The 14,347-nt window shown below is 34.8% G+C and overlaps 1 protein-coding gene across 2 annotated transcripts; it reads right to left on the bottom strand.

Annotated features, from left to right (window-relative positions):
- Window positions 1–3,099: 3,099 nt before the first annotated feature.
- LOC104880129 (UPF0481 protein At3g47200-like) lies at window positions 3,100–13,120 on the bottom strand. 2 transcript variants are annotated; one of them, XM_010655636.3, is made up of 2 exons: window positions 12,755–13,120; window positions 3,100–4,797 (listed from the first exon to the last, which is right to left on the bottom strand). In XM_010655636.3, the coding sequence occupies exon 2, from the start codon at window positions 4,794–4,796 to the stop codon at window positions 3,366–3,368; it is 1,431 nt and encodes a 476-aa protein (XP_010653938.1). In that variant the 5' UTR covers window position 4,797; window positions 12,755–13,120; the 3' UTR covers window positions 3,100–3,365. The 2 variants fall into 2 exon arrangements, with proteins under 2 accessions (XP_010653938.1, XP_010653939.1); XM_010655637.3 differs by lacking the exon at window positions 3,100–4,797 and adding an exon at window positions 9,123–10,765.
- Window positions 13,121–14,347: the final 1,227 nt, after the last annotated feature.

Below are 14,347 nucleotides of genomic sequence, written 5' to 3'. Positions count from 1 at the left end.
TGGTATTGATTTCCATATATATAATATATATGATAAAAACTTGAACAAGTAATAATTTTTTTTTTTTTTTTTGAAGTTAAGACGCTAATTTTCTATCTTTTTGACCTGCATCCTTAGGTTTTGTTTGACTCTAGAAAAAAAAAACTATGGAATGAAAATAAAAAGAAAAAAATAGAAGAAAAAAGAAAAAAAAAATAGAAGAAAGAAGAAAGCAAATGAAAATAAAAAAAGGATTTAAAGTCTATAAATTGTTTTTGTATGATACTTTAAATTTATTTAACTTATTTTGATTATATTAAATAATTTAAAAATACATAAGTTTTTAATTAATTTTAATTATATGAATTTATTTATTTATTTTCTATAGTATATGAGAAAATCATTTTTAATCCTTTTTTTCCTCATACTTTTGTACAATTAAACATAGCCCAAGAATACGATATTAATTTTGGTAGATATTCCAGTAGTTTGAAAGTATAAAAAATATTACCTGAGTTTTGTTGGGCGCCAGAACTTGCCAAGTGCTGACTAGTGACTAGTGAGCATGCCCATGAAGGGGAGTTAGCAGCTTTAATTGGAAAAGCAGAAAATAAAACGTGAAATATTTGGGCATCACAACTAAGAAATTTTGGTGAGGGATTGTGAGTTAGAAGGGCTGAGATAATTCAGGAATTAATTCTGAAAAAAAAGGAGAAAATAAATTATGCTTTCGAGAATGGACAAGTGAGGGAGCTGATAAAAGGTGTGGGAGGGTTTGGTGGGTTCTAGGAAATAAAAATGGGATTATCTCTTAATGGACAAAGAAAGAGGGTTTTGCTTAGGAGTTGAAGTAAAGAAGGGAATGTGAGGGAATTGAGAAAATAAGGGAAAGATAGTACTTGACAACCTTGTAAAATTTCAAAATTAATCAAATTCATAAAGGGAAATTTGACTCCAAAATTAAAGGAAAAAAAGGGACACTTGGTATTTGATATTGACAGCAAACACCATGGTGACAGCAAACCGTACAAAATCACGTACGGTTTCTGCAATTTTAGCACATGATGGTGATCAGTTGCGACGAGGGAAGACGGTGAAGTAAGTCTGAAGGCCGCAAAAGAAGAGGGCTAAGACTGCACAGGAATGCTATGATAGGCCATCGAGTCATCAAAGTGATCGCTATACACCCTCTTTTAGATCGTTATAAGCATCAGAATTTGGTACGTACCAAGTCGGCAGTAATCTCATTGAATTGTGTAGCTACTTCTTCATCACTGCCCAGGAAGTTGCGGAGTACGCCCTGCTGCCTCAGCTCTTTCACGTCCCCCAGTTCATCTACGAGTAAATGGAGGAAGCATATGTAAGAGGTGACCTCCGAGGGGACCTCTGAACACATTTCATATGCGATCAAGTTCAAGAAGCTTGATGTAGTTGAGTCGTCAATGGTGATTTGAGGAAGTTTCAGGACTCCATAGAAGCGGTAGGATTTGAGGGAAATGTCTCTCAAGGAACCCGACTTGTTAGGCTTAATGCTGATCCCAGCTGCTTTCAGCTCATTCACAATTCGATATGAGTTCCAGCCTTTACGCGCTACTCTTTTGGGAACTCTAGCAATGCCTTGGAGTCTTCTTCTCAGGAGGTCGAGGAGATGAGGGCCCTTTTCTTCCTTGGGGCTATATGTTACTTCTGATGGCTCTGCCTCCCACCCATTAATTGTCAAACAATGAACCTTTCAATCTTTTGCATCCTTTAATCCTCTTTGAATCTTGATTCCAGCAACAACTCCAGAACCCCGAAGGCAAGTTGATTCTCCATCAAGAACAAGTCCTGTTGTAAAAAGTCTGCATTTTGATACTCAAAATTCTAGTCCTTCCACTAACCATCTGTGGTGTAGCAGTGAATGAAATGTAGCAAGGAACACCCATCCACTAGTATGATCCAGGCCAGCTCTTCCTTATTATATATATATTTTTTTAATCGCATTCTTATTGTATAGCAACTCCTCAGTTCTGAGATTTCGCTTACAATCTTGTTGTACAAAACTTCAATGCACTGGCCACTGTCTAGGATAAACCGTTTGGTCATTTGGCGCTTCATCATTTCTGCTGGTTTGAGCTCGGGTTTGTGATAGTGATAAGGTTCAAACTGTTCCGTGAAATCCTTCGTACCTCGCAGCAACTGTGGAACCTTGGGTATCATTGGCCATTTAGTCTCGCCCAATTGACTCGTTTTTCTGTCTTCTGGACCCATTACAGATTTAAACCTCTCCTCCATGCTGCTGCTGGCGTTATCTTTTACTATACTCTCAAATCTCATCTTCTCACTGCTTGCTTGCTGACAATGGCAGTTTGGTGATCATACACTTGTTTTCAAAAACTGTTTTTTAAAAATATTTTTGAAAGCATTTTCCAAACTGAACCTATGTTTTTTGGATTAAAAAACTTGATTTTTTTTCTAAAATATATAAAAAAAATTATTTTCAATAATGGTTTCTAAACATGTTTTTGTTTTCCTTTACTTCCTCAAAGGGAAAGGTTAAAAAAGCGTCATTAAAAAATATGTGAAACCTCTGAAATAAGACATTGGATGTATAATTTGAGTGACAACCTTTGACTATCTAAGCAAAATGGTTGATATATCCAGCCCCCTTAACCATGATGGCTGCAAGTGGCTTGGCTATGTAAGAAGCCTTCTATTGCTAGATTCGTGTGGTTGACTAGTGTATTTTGAATTTCAGTATTCAAAAGTACTCGTAAAAGAAGGCAAATCACATGGCCTATCAGCCTTCAACAATTAAAAAACTTGAGCCTTTTTAATCTAAAAAATAAAAGGATTATAATAGTCAAAAATCAAAACGGGCAATTGAGGCGGAAAGCCCCAGAATTTGGTCCAACTTGCTCTGAGCCCCTCCAAATCTAATACCATTATCAGACCCCCTCTTTGTTTTGGAGCTTCATGTGCAAGAGTTGGGAGCATAATAGCGCATGGTAGCTTTAGTTTTTCAGAGATGGAAATTGATAACATTTATTAATGAGTCCTGATTTCAAGCAATTTCGATCTTTAAGCCATGCACAAATAGGCCCCGGATCTCAGTCCATTCAGCACAAGGAAAACGGTGGCTTAAAACTTAAAACCGACAAGAAGGATTAAATTATAAGAACAGGGGAATAAACTATAAAGGCGGTTAAGTATTGCATCAATCCGTCTTTATTTACTTAACGAACAAATTTAGCAATCATGGACACAAAATCTTACACACAGGTAGAGGTAGGTATATCTCAAACACAAAAGCACCAAACGTCAAAAAAAAAAAAACCACACACTAATATCACACGAAGGTCTCTAATTCACGCACCTTCTTCTGCAACTTTATCACATGATGGTGATCAGTTGTGACGAGGGAAGACGGTGTAGTAAGTCTGAAGGCCGCCAAAGAAGAGGGCTACGACCGCGCCCAGGAATGCCAGGACAGTCCAGGGGCTACTGAAATGGCTGTGAAGCCCTTCAGCAATCCAAGTGCTCGCTTTTATCTCGTAGTGCTTCTGAATTTTCCCTTTTACATCTTTATAAGCATCAGAATCTGGTACCAAGTCAGTAGCTATTTCATTGAAAAGTCTGGCCACCTCTTTATCACTACCCAGAAAGTTGCGAAGTACGTGCTGCCGCCTCAGCTCTTTCACGTCCTCCGGGTCATCTATGAGTGAATCAAGGAAGCATATGTAAGAGGTGACCACCGGCTCATTGGGGACCTCTGGACACATTTCATAAGCTATCAAGTTCAAGAATCTTGATTTAGTCGAGTCGTCAATGGTGATTCGAGGAAGTTTCAGAAATCCTAAGAGGATGTAGGAGTTGAAGGAAATGTCTCTCAAGGAACCCGACTTGGCAGGCTTAAAGCGGATCCCAGCTGCTTTCAGCTCATTCACATTCCGAAATGAGTTCCAACCTGTACCTTTGCCAGCCTCTGTTTCGCTAGCTGTTTGATTGCCTAGGAGTCTTCTTCTCAGGAGGTCGAGGAGATGAGCGGGCTTTTCTTCATTGTCAGATTTTACAGCCGGTGGGTCAGTTTCAGCAGCCGATCCGATGAACTGTTCAATCATTTGCATCCCTTCTTCGAATCCTGGTTCCAGCAACAACTCCAGAACCCGAAACGGAAGTTGATTCTCCAGCAAGAACAAGTCCTGTTGCGCAAAGGCTGCATTGTGATACTTAATAGGCAAGTCCTTCAACTTACCCTCTGTGGTGTAGCAGCGAATGAAATGTAGCAAGGAACACCCATCCACCAGCATCATCCAGGCCAGGTCTTCATCATTATATTTTTTTGTCGCATTCTTATTGTAGCAATTTCTCAATTCTGAGATTTCGCTTACAATCTTGTTGTACAAAACTTCAATTGCCTGGCGACTCTCTAGGATGAACCGTTTGGTCATTAGGCGCTTCAGCATTTCTGCTGCTCTGAGATCGTGCTTGTGATGGTGATAAGGACCCACTGAAACCACTCTGGGTTCGAACAGTATCTTGAAATCCTTGGTACCTCGCAGCATATGTGGAACCTTGGGAATCCGTGCCCATTTAGTCTCAGATAATTGACTCCTTTTGCTGTCTTCTGGGCCACCCATTACAGATTTAAACCTCTTCTCCCTGCTGCTGCTAGCGTTGTCTTCAACTACAATATCAATTCTCGTTTTCTCATGCTGCTTGCTGGCAATGGCAGATTGGTGATCACTGCCCTCTCTTGTCTGACCGGTTTCATTTCTTACAATCTTCATTGATGCATGCACCTCCTCAGTGGGAAAGTCCTCCCGACTCCCAGGCATACTGTTCAAAGCCAGTTTGATGAGAACGGTGCATAGAAACTATCTTAAATCGGGATGAAGCCAGAGAGATTTGATGATGTCTTTTGAACTTTATCCAGGTACCGACTTTGGTATTGAATATTAGTACTTTGTAACTACTTTATCCAGGGACCAAGAATGGTATTAACTATAGTACTAAAATGAAAAACTTCATAGAGGACCAATGTTGATAATTAATATATGCACATATCATGGATTCTCATTATGTCTGACAAAATATACACAAGTTTGTCTATTCCAACAGTACCTACATGTGAAAAGATCTAACTAGAGAAAAGGAACCTAATTTTGTCTTTAATAGCAAGAATGATGAACTGCACGCAAGGGATAAAGCAAAGACTAAGCTTTGTTCTCTCAAATCTTTCCGAGGAAGAAAGCGCAGCAAAGAGTTGTCTCTGCCATCTTCCCAGATTTTTTTTTATATATTTTGTGTTCATCAAGCTACTAGATATGGGCTAGCTCCAAATTTACTTGCTGGTTTACAGCGGGGTTTATGGAATCTTATAGAAGGAAGGATATATTTGCAATTGGGTTCCTGTTTAACTCTTGGGTGTTTACTGTTTATTAAAGAAAGACGTTATAGTTTGTTACCATAATACTTTTATATGTTTTTGAAATACGGAGGCAGGAAAATGGAATCGTAAAAAGTAACATTCAAATGCGACTTCAGGTAAGAAATTTGAATGCAAAACTTGAGGGTATTTTAGAAAATAAATTATGTGAGTTATGAAAAAGTGTATGTATTTTAAAATATTTTTAAATTGACGATGATAAAACTAATTTATAAAATATAAAGTTTATATATATTCAAATTGATGAGGTAAAACTATGTTTAAAAAATTGGATTAGACTGTTATCGATCACTATTCTAATCCGATTTACACCTTTGAACTGATCGACCTCTGAACCAATATTGAACCATCGAAACTGATGGTTAGACTGATAAACCGGTTGATATGATTGATTTTGGGAAAAAATTGAACTATTTGAAATACCTTTTTTTTTTCTTCATTTTGAAATGACATCATTTTGCTTCTCAAACCCATCACTTGCCTTCTACCCTAACGTTCGTTGCACCCCCAACTTTGGCTCTTTTTTTTTCTACGTCATTGTCGGACTTCCAACTCTAACCCAACGCATTGCTACTAGTCGACAACGATACCATCCTAACAACGATGTCATCCCAACAAACTACAACTTCTCCTTTCTACGCCGCTGTCGGCACCTCTTGCTCCACCCTAATGCGTCATAGCTGGTAGACAATGAGGCAATTCTGATGATGCCACCATCCTGATGACAATGTCATCCCGACAACTATAAGCTTTAACACTTACCAAAATTCAATAGAATTTTAAAACTTTTAAGTTTTAATATGGAAATGTTAAAGTTTATAATTAAATTTGTGGTTATAATTTTGTGAATTTTAAATCAAATTCTAGGCTACAATACTATCTGATTATCTTTAAAAAAGAAAACATTAAATTATTAATTATATATATAGAAGTTTGTTATTGGTTGAAAATACCAATTATATAAATAAAAATTTGTCATTGGTTGAAAAGGAGATATGTACCGTAGAAAAGTTATTTTTTTGTATCATAGTTAAATTAAAAAAAATGGTGAATTAGTGATTTAATAATATATGAATATTTCAATCTTAGTATTTTATATATTGATAAATATGAAGTATAAAATAAAAATATAAGGAACTTAACTTAAATTAATGAGAACATTATGATTTAAAATAAATTTATGAAAATATTACATTCCTCATAATTTATTATTTTTATTTTTAATTTTAATAATATATAAAATATATATTTATGATGTCATAGGTTCTATTGTGGTTCAATCGTTGATTTAACCAATGAACCATGAACTAGTAATGAATCTACCACTTTTTATTATTCATTAGGGTTTTAAGTCGCTAAAAATCCTATTTTTAAATAAACTTGCTACATTTTCTTTCAGATAAAGACTTTTATAAAAAAAAAATTTATTTTAAAATAATTATTTTGTTTCTCCTTGATTTTAAATAAACATGAATATGATTTTCATAAATCTAAAGCAATGTAATTTGTAAGATTAATTCATGCAAAATCAATTGGACTTTGGTGGGAGTCCTACATATGAGTTTTCTCTTGTGATTGTCAACTATCATGCTTAATTAATATTACTTGATCTTTGTCTTATTCTTTAATATGCATGCGATAATTTTATACTTGATTTAACCTTATTTCCATTATAGCGCACTATTATTTGCTACTAAGGTACAATCTCATTCCCATTTTGCTTATTCTCATGCATGATTCATTTTATTATTTGATTATTTCATTGGTATCTATTGATTTTTTAGTTAATTGTCATGCTTGCTTCATTTTATTTAGTAGAGACCCATTCTTAGGGGCTTAAAGAGGTGTTACAGCTGACCACCGTACCTTCCTAATAAGTAATTTGACCTCCGGACCCAGACTCGGTTTTTCATAAACTTATTTTTTTCCTTCAAGAGTCACACTTAGGGTTTTTCTTTCTTATTTTGTTTTTTCCAACAAAAACAAGTAGCGACTCCAAGTATTTTTCTAAAAATCAAATTTTCACCAAACAAATAAAAAAGCGAATTTCGTCATCGAGTGGGAACGCATAGAGCGAAATACGAGGTCCACCGTAACACATTACTTCACTTATCATTAGTATCTTTATGGCATGATAAATGAAGCTTATAATATTTATAATATATTAGCTTTTCATTAGAATCCTCCTAGCAGACTAGCCATATAAGTTATTATTGTGGTATCCAACATTTCATCGTGAGACATTAGTATCTTTATGACCCGATTAATGGTGCTACTAATTTTTGTTTAATGTTCTACTTTTTAGAGGATTTGATTTATCATATTTCTATGTGTAAATAGCTTTTAATTATTTTTAATAATACAATTTTGTTTAAGAATTCAAGTATAAAAAAATAGAATACACTTATATATAATAATATAAAAAAATTATTCTTCAATATTTGTTCATTTCTTAGACTACTTAAAAAAATACTACAGATTTAACAATACCATGTTTTTAAAATAAATTCTCAAAAATTTTGTTAGTTGGTTTTTTAATTAAAAAATGTTTTTGTTCTTTAAAACATTTAGGCCCTTTTTAGTAACTATGTTTTAAAACAATTGTTGGTTCTTTAGAAACAAAAAGTCAAAAAATATTCAACAACCATAAAATGAAAAACAAAAACAAATTTTTGTTTTTAAAAGTAAAAAATATAGTGTTTTTAAATAATATATTTTAATTAAATTCATTTTTTTCAGAGAATTGTTTTAAAAAATAATTATATAAATATGAAGAATAATTAAAAATAAAACAACATATATAAAAGTTATTTTTAAAACATATGTAAAAATATAAAAAATAGATTAAGAATATTTTAGACTTTAAAACAAAATTTTATTTTATAAAATATTATACAATTGTTTTCAAAAACTATTTTTGAAAGCATTTTCCAAACAAAACCTATGTTTTTTAATCTAAAAACTTGTTTTTTTTTTCTTTCTAAAATATAAAAAAAAAAAAAATTTAAATAATAGTTGTTTTTGTTTTCCTTTTCTTCCTCGAAGGGAAAGGTTAAGAAAAGAGTCATTAAAAAATATGTGAAACTTCTAAAATAAGACTTTGGATGTATACTTTTAGTGACAAAATTTGACTATCCAAGAAAAGTGGTTGATATATCCCGCCCCCTTAACCAAGATGGCTGCAAGTGGCTTGGCTATATAAGAAGCCTCCCATTGGTAGATTCACGTGGTTGACTAGTGTATTTTGAATTTCAGTTTTAAAAAATACTCGTAAAAGATGGCAAATTGCATGGCCTATCAGCCTTCAACAATTAAAAAACTTGAGGTTTTTTAATCTAAAAAATAAAAGGATTACAATAGTAAAAAAATCAAAATGGGCAGTTGAGGCAGAGAGCCCAGGATTTGGTCCAACTTGGTTTGAGCCCCTTGAAATCTAATACCATAATCAGACCCCCTCTTTGCTTTTGAGCTTCATGTGCAATAGTTGGGAGCATAATATCGCATGGTACGTACGTAACTTTAGTTTTTCAGATGGAAATTGATAACATTTATTAATAAGTCCTGATTTCAAGCATTTTCCATCTTAAAGCCATGCACAAATTGGCCCTGGACTTCAGTCCGTTCAGCATAAGGAAAACGGTGGCGTAGAACTTAAAACCGACAAGAAGGATTAAATTATAAAAACAAGGGAATAAACTATAAAGGCGGTTAAGTATTGCATCAATCCATCTTTATTTACTTAACGTACAAATTTAGCAATCATGGACACAGAATCTTACACACACAGAGGTAGAGGTAGGTGTATCTCAAACGCAAACGCACCGAACTTTGAGAAAATAAAAAATAAAAAAAACAACAACAGCGACAACACACTAATATCACCCAAAGGTCTCTACTGCACGTACCTTTTCTGCAATTTTAACTCATCAGTTGCCACGAGGGAAGACGGTGTAGTAAGTCTGAAGGCCGCCAAAGAAGAGGGCTAAGACCGCACCCAGGAATGCCAGGATAGTCCAGGGGCTACTGAAATGGCTGTGAAGTCCTTCCGTCATCCAAGTGCTCACTTCGTTCTTGTAGTGCTTTTGAATTTTCGCTTTTACATCTTTATAAGCTTCAGAATCTGGTACCAAGTCAGTTGTTATTTCATTGAAAAGTGTGGCCACCTCTTCATCACTGCCCAGAAAGTTGCGAAGTACGTGCTGCCGCCTCAGCTCTTTCACGTCGCTCGGTTCATCTATGAGTGAATCAAGGAAACATATGTAAGAGGTGACCTCCGAGTCATTGGGGACCTCTGGACACAATTCATACGCTATCAAGTTCAAGAATCTTGCTTTAGTCGAGTCGTCAATGGTGATTTCAGGAAGATTCAGGAATCCACAGAAGAAGTAGGACTTGAAAGAAATGTCTCTCAAGGAACCCGACTTGGCAGGCCTAAAGCGGATTCCAGCTGCTTTCAGTTCATTCACATTCCGATACGAGTTCCAACCTTCACCTTTACCAGACTCTGTTTTGCAAGATTTTTGATCGCCTAGGAATCTTCTTCTCAGGAGGTCGAGAAGATGAGAGGGCTTTTCTTCGTTGGGGTCACATGTTACTTTTGATGGCATCCAACCTTTAATTGTGAAATGGATGAACTTTTCGATCATTTCCATCCCTTCATTCCCTTTGAATCTTGATTCCAGCAACAACTCCAGAACCCGAAACGGAAGTTGATTCTCCAGCAACAACAAGTCCTGTTGCACAAAGGCTGCAATTTGATGCTTAAAAGGCAAGTCCTTCGACTTACCCTCTGTGGTGTAGCAGTGAATGTAATGTAGCAAGGAACACCCATCCACCAGCATCATCCAGGCCAGGTCTTCATCATTATATTTTTTTGTCGCATTCTTATTGTAGCAATTTTTCAATTCTGAGATTTCGCTTACAATCTTGTTGTACAAAACTTCAATTCCCTGGCTGCAGTCTCGGATGAACTGTTTGGTCATTTGGCGCTTCAGCATTTCTGCTGCTTTGAGCTCCTGCTTGTGATGGTGATAAGGGCCCACTGAAACCACTCTAGGTTCGAACTGTTTCTTGAAATCCTTGGTATTTAGCAGCATCTGTGGAACCTTGGGTATCCGTGGCAATTTAGTCTCAGATAATTGACTGCTTTCGCTGTCTTCTGGACCTCCCATCACAGATTTAAACCTCTTCTCCCTGCTGCTGCTAGCGTTATCTTCTACTACAATATCAATCCTCGTCTTCTCACGCTGCTTGCTGGCAATGGCAAATTGGTGATCACTGCCCTCTCTTGCCTGACCGGTTTCTTTTCTTACGATCTCCATTGATGCATGCACCTACGCCGTGGGATTCCCAGGCATACTGTTCAAAGCCAGTTTGATGAGAAGGGTGCAGAGAAACTATGTTGAATCGGGATGAAGCCAGAGAGATTTGATGATGGCTTTTGAACTTTATCCAGGTACCAACTTTAGAATTTAAAAAATTCAAAAATAATTTTTTATTTTAAATTTTTTTTAAGTAATATCACATTGTAGTACGAAATGATTTTTTATTTTCATTTAAAACATCCTGAGAGGTGTTTTGTTTTTTTTTACTAAATAATAAAGTCTTTATATATTTGAATTTTTTAAATACTAGAAGTTGGTACCTGGATAAATGAAAATAAAAAACACTGAAGTTGAAAATAAAAGACTTTATTATTTATATATATATATATATTTAAAATATTTATAAAAAAATGATTTTATTACATTTTTAACATTCATATTTTGTTAAAAGCTATTTATTTTTAATTATTTTTTTTTTCATAACACCTGAATAATAATTTATATTATATAAATTGAATTTTCAATTCATTTTTTTTATAAAATCAAAATAAAAAATCATTCTTAAAAAAAACTTATTTAAAAAAGTCTTTAATTTTATAATTTTAAAAAAATATTTTTAAAAATAACTTACACAAATGAATCAAAATATCTCATAATTGGGATGAATTGATATTCTACTTATAACTAGAATTTCATTTCCATCATAATCACTTTTAATTCCATTTCCATCATCATTTAAGTTATCTAAATATGGGATTAAAGGAGAAAAAAAAAAGATATCCATTCCTACTCTTTATTTTCATGTATTAAATATGCCCTTTAAAGAATTGTTTTTCTTTAATACTGTGTTTTTGAGTGAGTTTTATCGGTTTGATTTTTATTTTTATTTTTATTTTTTTGTCCATTTTTAGGGTGTTAAGTTTTAATAAATGGAAAAGATAATAGTTTAAGATCATTTGGAAATACTTTACACTGGAGCTTATTTTTCTATTTAATATCATCTGCATTACACAAGTACCTTATTTCATTAATAACACATTATTTCACTTACCTTAGTAGCTTCATGGTCTGATAAATGGAGCTTATAATATTTAATACATATTAGCATTTCATTAGAATCCTGTTAGAAGACTAGCAATAAAAAAGTTATTGTAGTGTCCAATTTCTCATTGTTGAGACATTATTCCAAAAGTCTTAGTATCTTTATGACCTAATTAATGGAGTTAATAATTTTTTTTTCTAATGTTCTAGTTTTAAGAGGATTTGGTTATAATGCTTATGTGTAAGCAGTTTTTAATTATTTTTAATAATAAAATTCTATTTAAGAATTCAAATATATATATATATATATATATATATAATATAATTCACTCACATATAAGGAAGAAATTTTTATTCCTCCAAATTGTTAATTTCTCATACTATTAAAAAAAAAAACTGAATAAAATTGTTAATTTTTACTAAAAAATACTCATAAAAGAATGCACATTACATACATGGCCCTATCAGCTTTGAACGATTCAAAAACTTAAGGGTTTTTAATCTAAAATAAAAAGATTATAGCAATCAAAAATAAAAATGGGCAGTTGAGGCGGAAAGCCCCTTCAAATCAGATCCCCTCTTTGCTTTTGAGCTTCATGTGCAAGAGTTGGTTGCTCAATACTGTATGGTAGCCTTAGTTTTTCAGAGATGGAAATTGATAACATCTATTTTCTCATTTATTAATAGTTAGTCCTGATTTCAAGCATTTTCGAGCTTAAAGCCGGGTCTCAGGCCATTCAGAAAAAGGAAGACGGTGGCTTAAATCCGACAAGAAAGATTAAAATTTAAAAACAGGGGAATATAGGCGGTTAAGCAGTGCATCAATCCATCTTTATTTACTTGGGTAGAATTTTAGCAATCATGGACATAGAATCTTACACACACAGAGGTAGATATATCTCAAACACAAACGCGCCAAAAGTAAAAGAAGACCACACAGAAATTCACTAACTCAATACACAAAGGTCTCTAATTCACGTACCGCTTCTGCAATTTTAACAAATGATGGTGATCAGTTGCGACGAGGGAAGACGGTGAAGTAAGTCTGAAGGCCGCTAAAGAAGAGGGCTAAGACTGCACCCAGGAATGCCAGGACGGTCCAGGGGCCACTGAAATGGTTCTTATAGTGGTTTTGAATTTCCTCTTTTACACCTTTATAAGTTATAAGCATCAGAATCTGGGACCAATTGTCGATGGTTATTTTGTTGAAGAGGGTGGCCACCTCTTCATCACTGCCCAGTAAGTTGCGGAGTACGAGCTGCTGCCTCAGTTCTTTCACATCCTCCGGTCACGTATGAGTGAATCAAGGAAGCATATGTAAGAGGTGACCACCGAGTCATTGGGGACCTCTGGACACATTTCATACGCTATCAAGTTCAAGAATCTTGATTTATCCAGGTCCCAAGTTTGGTATTGAATATTAGTACTTTTGTAACAACTTCATCCAGGGACCAAGAATGGTATTAAAATGTTACTAAAATGAAAAACTTTATAGAGGACCAATGCTGATATTTAATATATGCACGTATCATGGTTTCTTATTATGTCTGAAAAAAATATATACAAGTTTGTCTATTCCAACAGTACCTACACGTGAAAAGAACCACAGAAAAGGAACCTAAATTCGTCTTCGACAGCAAAAATGATGAACTGCACGCAAGGGATAAAGCAAAGACTAGCTTTGTTCTCTCAAACAGCTCCAAGGAAGAAAGTGCAGCAAAGTGTTGTGTCTAATGTTTTGTGTTCATGAAGCTACTAGATGTGGGATAGCTCCAAATTTCCATGGAATGAAATTTACTTGCTGCATTACAACGGGGTTTATGGAATCTTATAGAAGAAAATATATATTTGCAATTGGGTTCCTGCCTAGTCTCTGACTCTCAAGTGGTTATTAGATTGGTTTAGGATCCGATTAATCCCTAACTCTTGGATGCTTATAAAAGGACGTTATAGTTTGTTACAATAGTACTTTTGTATGTTTTTGAAACACAGAGGCAGGGAAATGGAATTACGTTTTTCAGATTGTAACAAGTACACATTCAAATGTGACTTTTGACTTCAGGCAAGCAATTTGAATGCACAAGACCAAACCCTCTTTCCACCGTGGACCTGGATTCTCATTCCAAACATGGTAGTTAGGTTTCAATAATTGAGAAGAAGTGTGTTGCTAGGGTTGGGCTGCGACAAGAAGATCAAGTTTACAGGGCCCTGTCAACCTCATGACAGTTAATTTCGACAAAAAACTAGGTTTCAGTTGACTTGGAGACACCACTATTAGTAGGTGGAACGAGGGAAGACTGAAGTAAGTCTGAACATCAGTAAGGAATAGTACTAAAATTGCAGCAACCAGAACTGTGATAGTCCAGGGGCTAGTGAAATAGGTGTCCAGGAGTTGAATCATCCAAATGTACGTTCTATTGCTGTTGTGGCTTCGAACATGCGCTCTAATGTCTGCCGTAGCATAATAGTAAGCACTGAAGTCTCGTACCGCCAAGTTGACAGATATGGAGTTGAAGAATTGAGCCACTTCTTCATTGCCGCCGAAAAAGTTTTGGAGCACTCGGGTGGACTCCAG

Source organism: Vitis vinifera, chromosome 8 (genome assembly GCF_030704535.1).
Source record: "Vitis vinifera cultivar Pinot Noir 40024 chromosome 8, ASM3070453v1".
Classification (NCBI taxonomy): domain Eukaryota; kingdom Viridiplantae; phylum Streptophyta; class Magnoliopsida; order Vitales; family Vitaceae; genus Vitis; species Vitis vinifera.
This window is presented reverse-complemented; position numbering and strand designations above follow the sequence as displayed.

Excerpts from the sequence above, each read along its gene's own strand:
- LOC104880129 (XM_010655636.3), bottom strand. The coding sequence starts at position 4,796 with ATGCCTGGGAGTCGGGAGGACTTTCCCACTGAGGAGGTGCATGCATCA.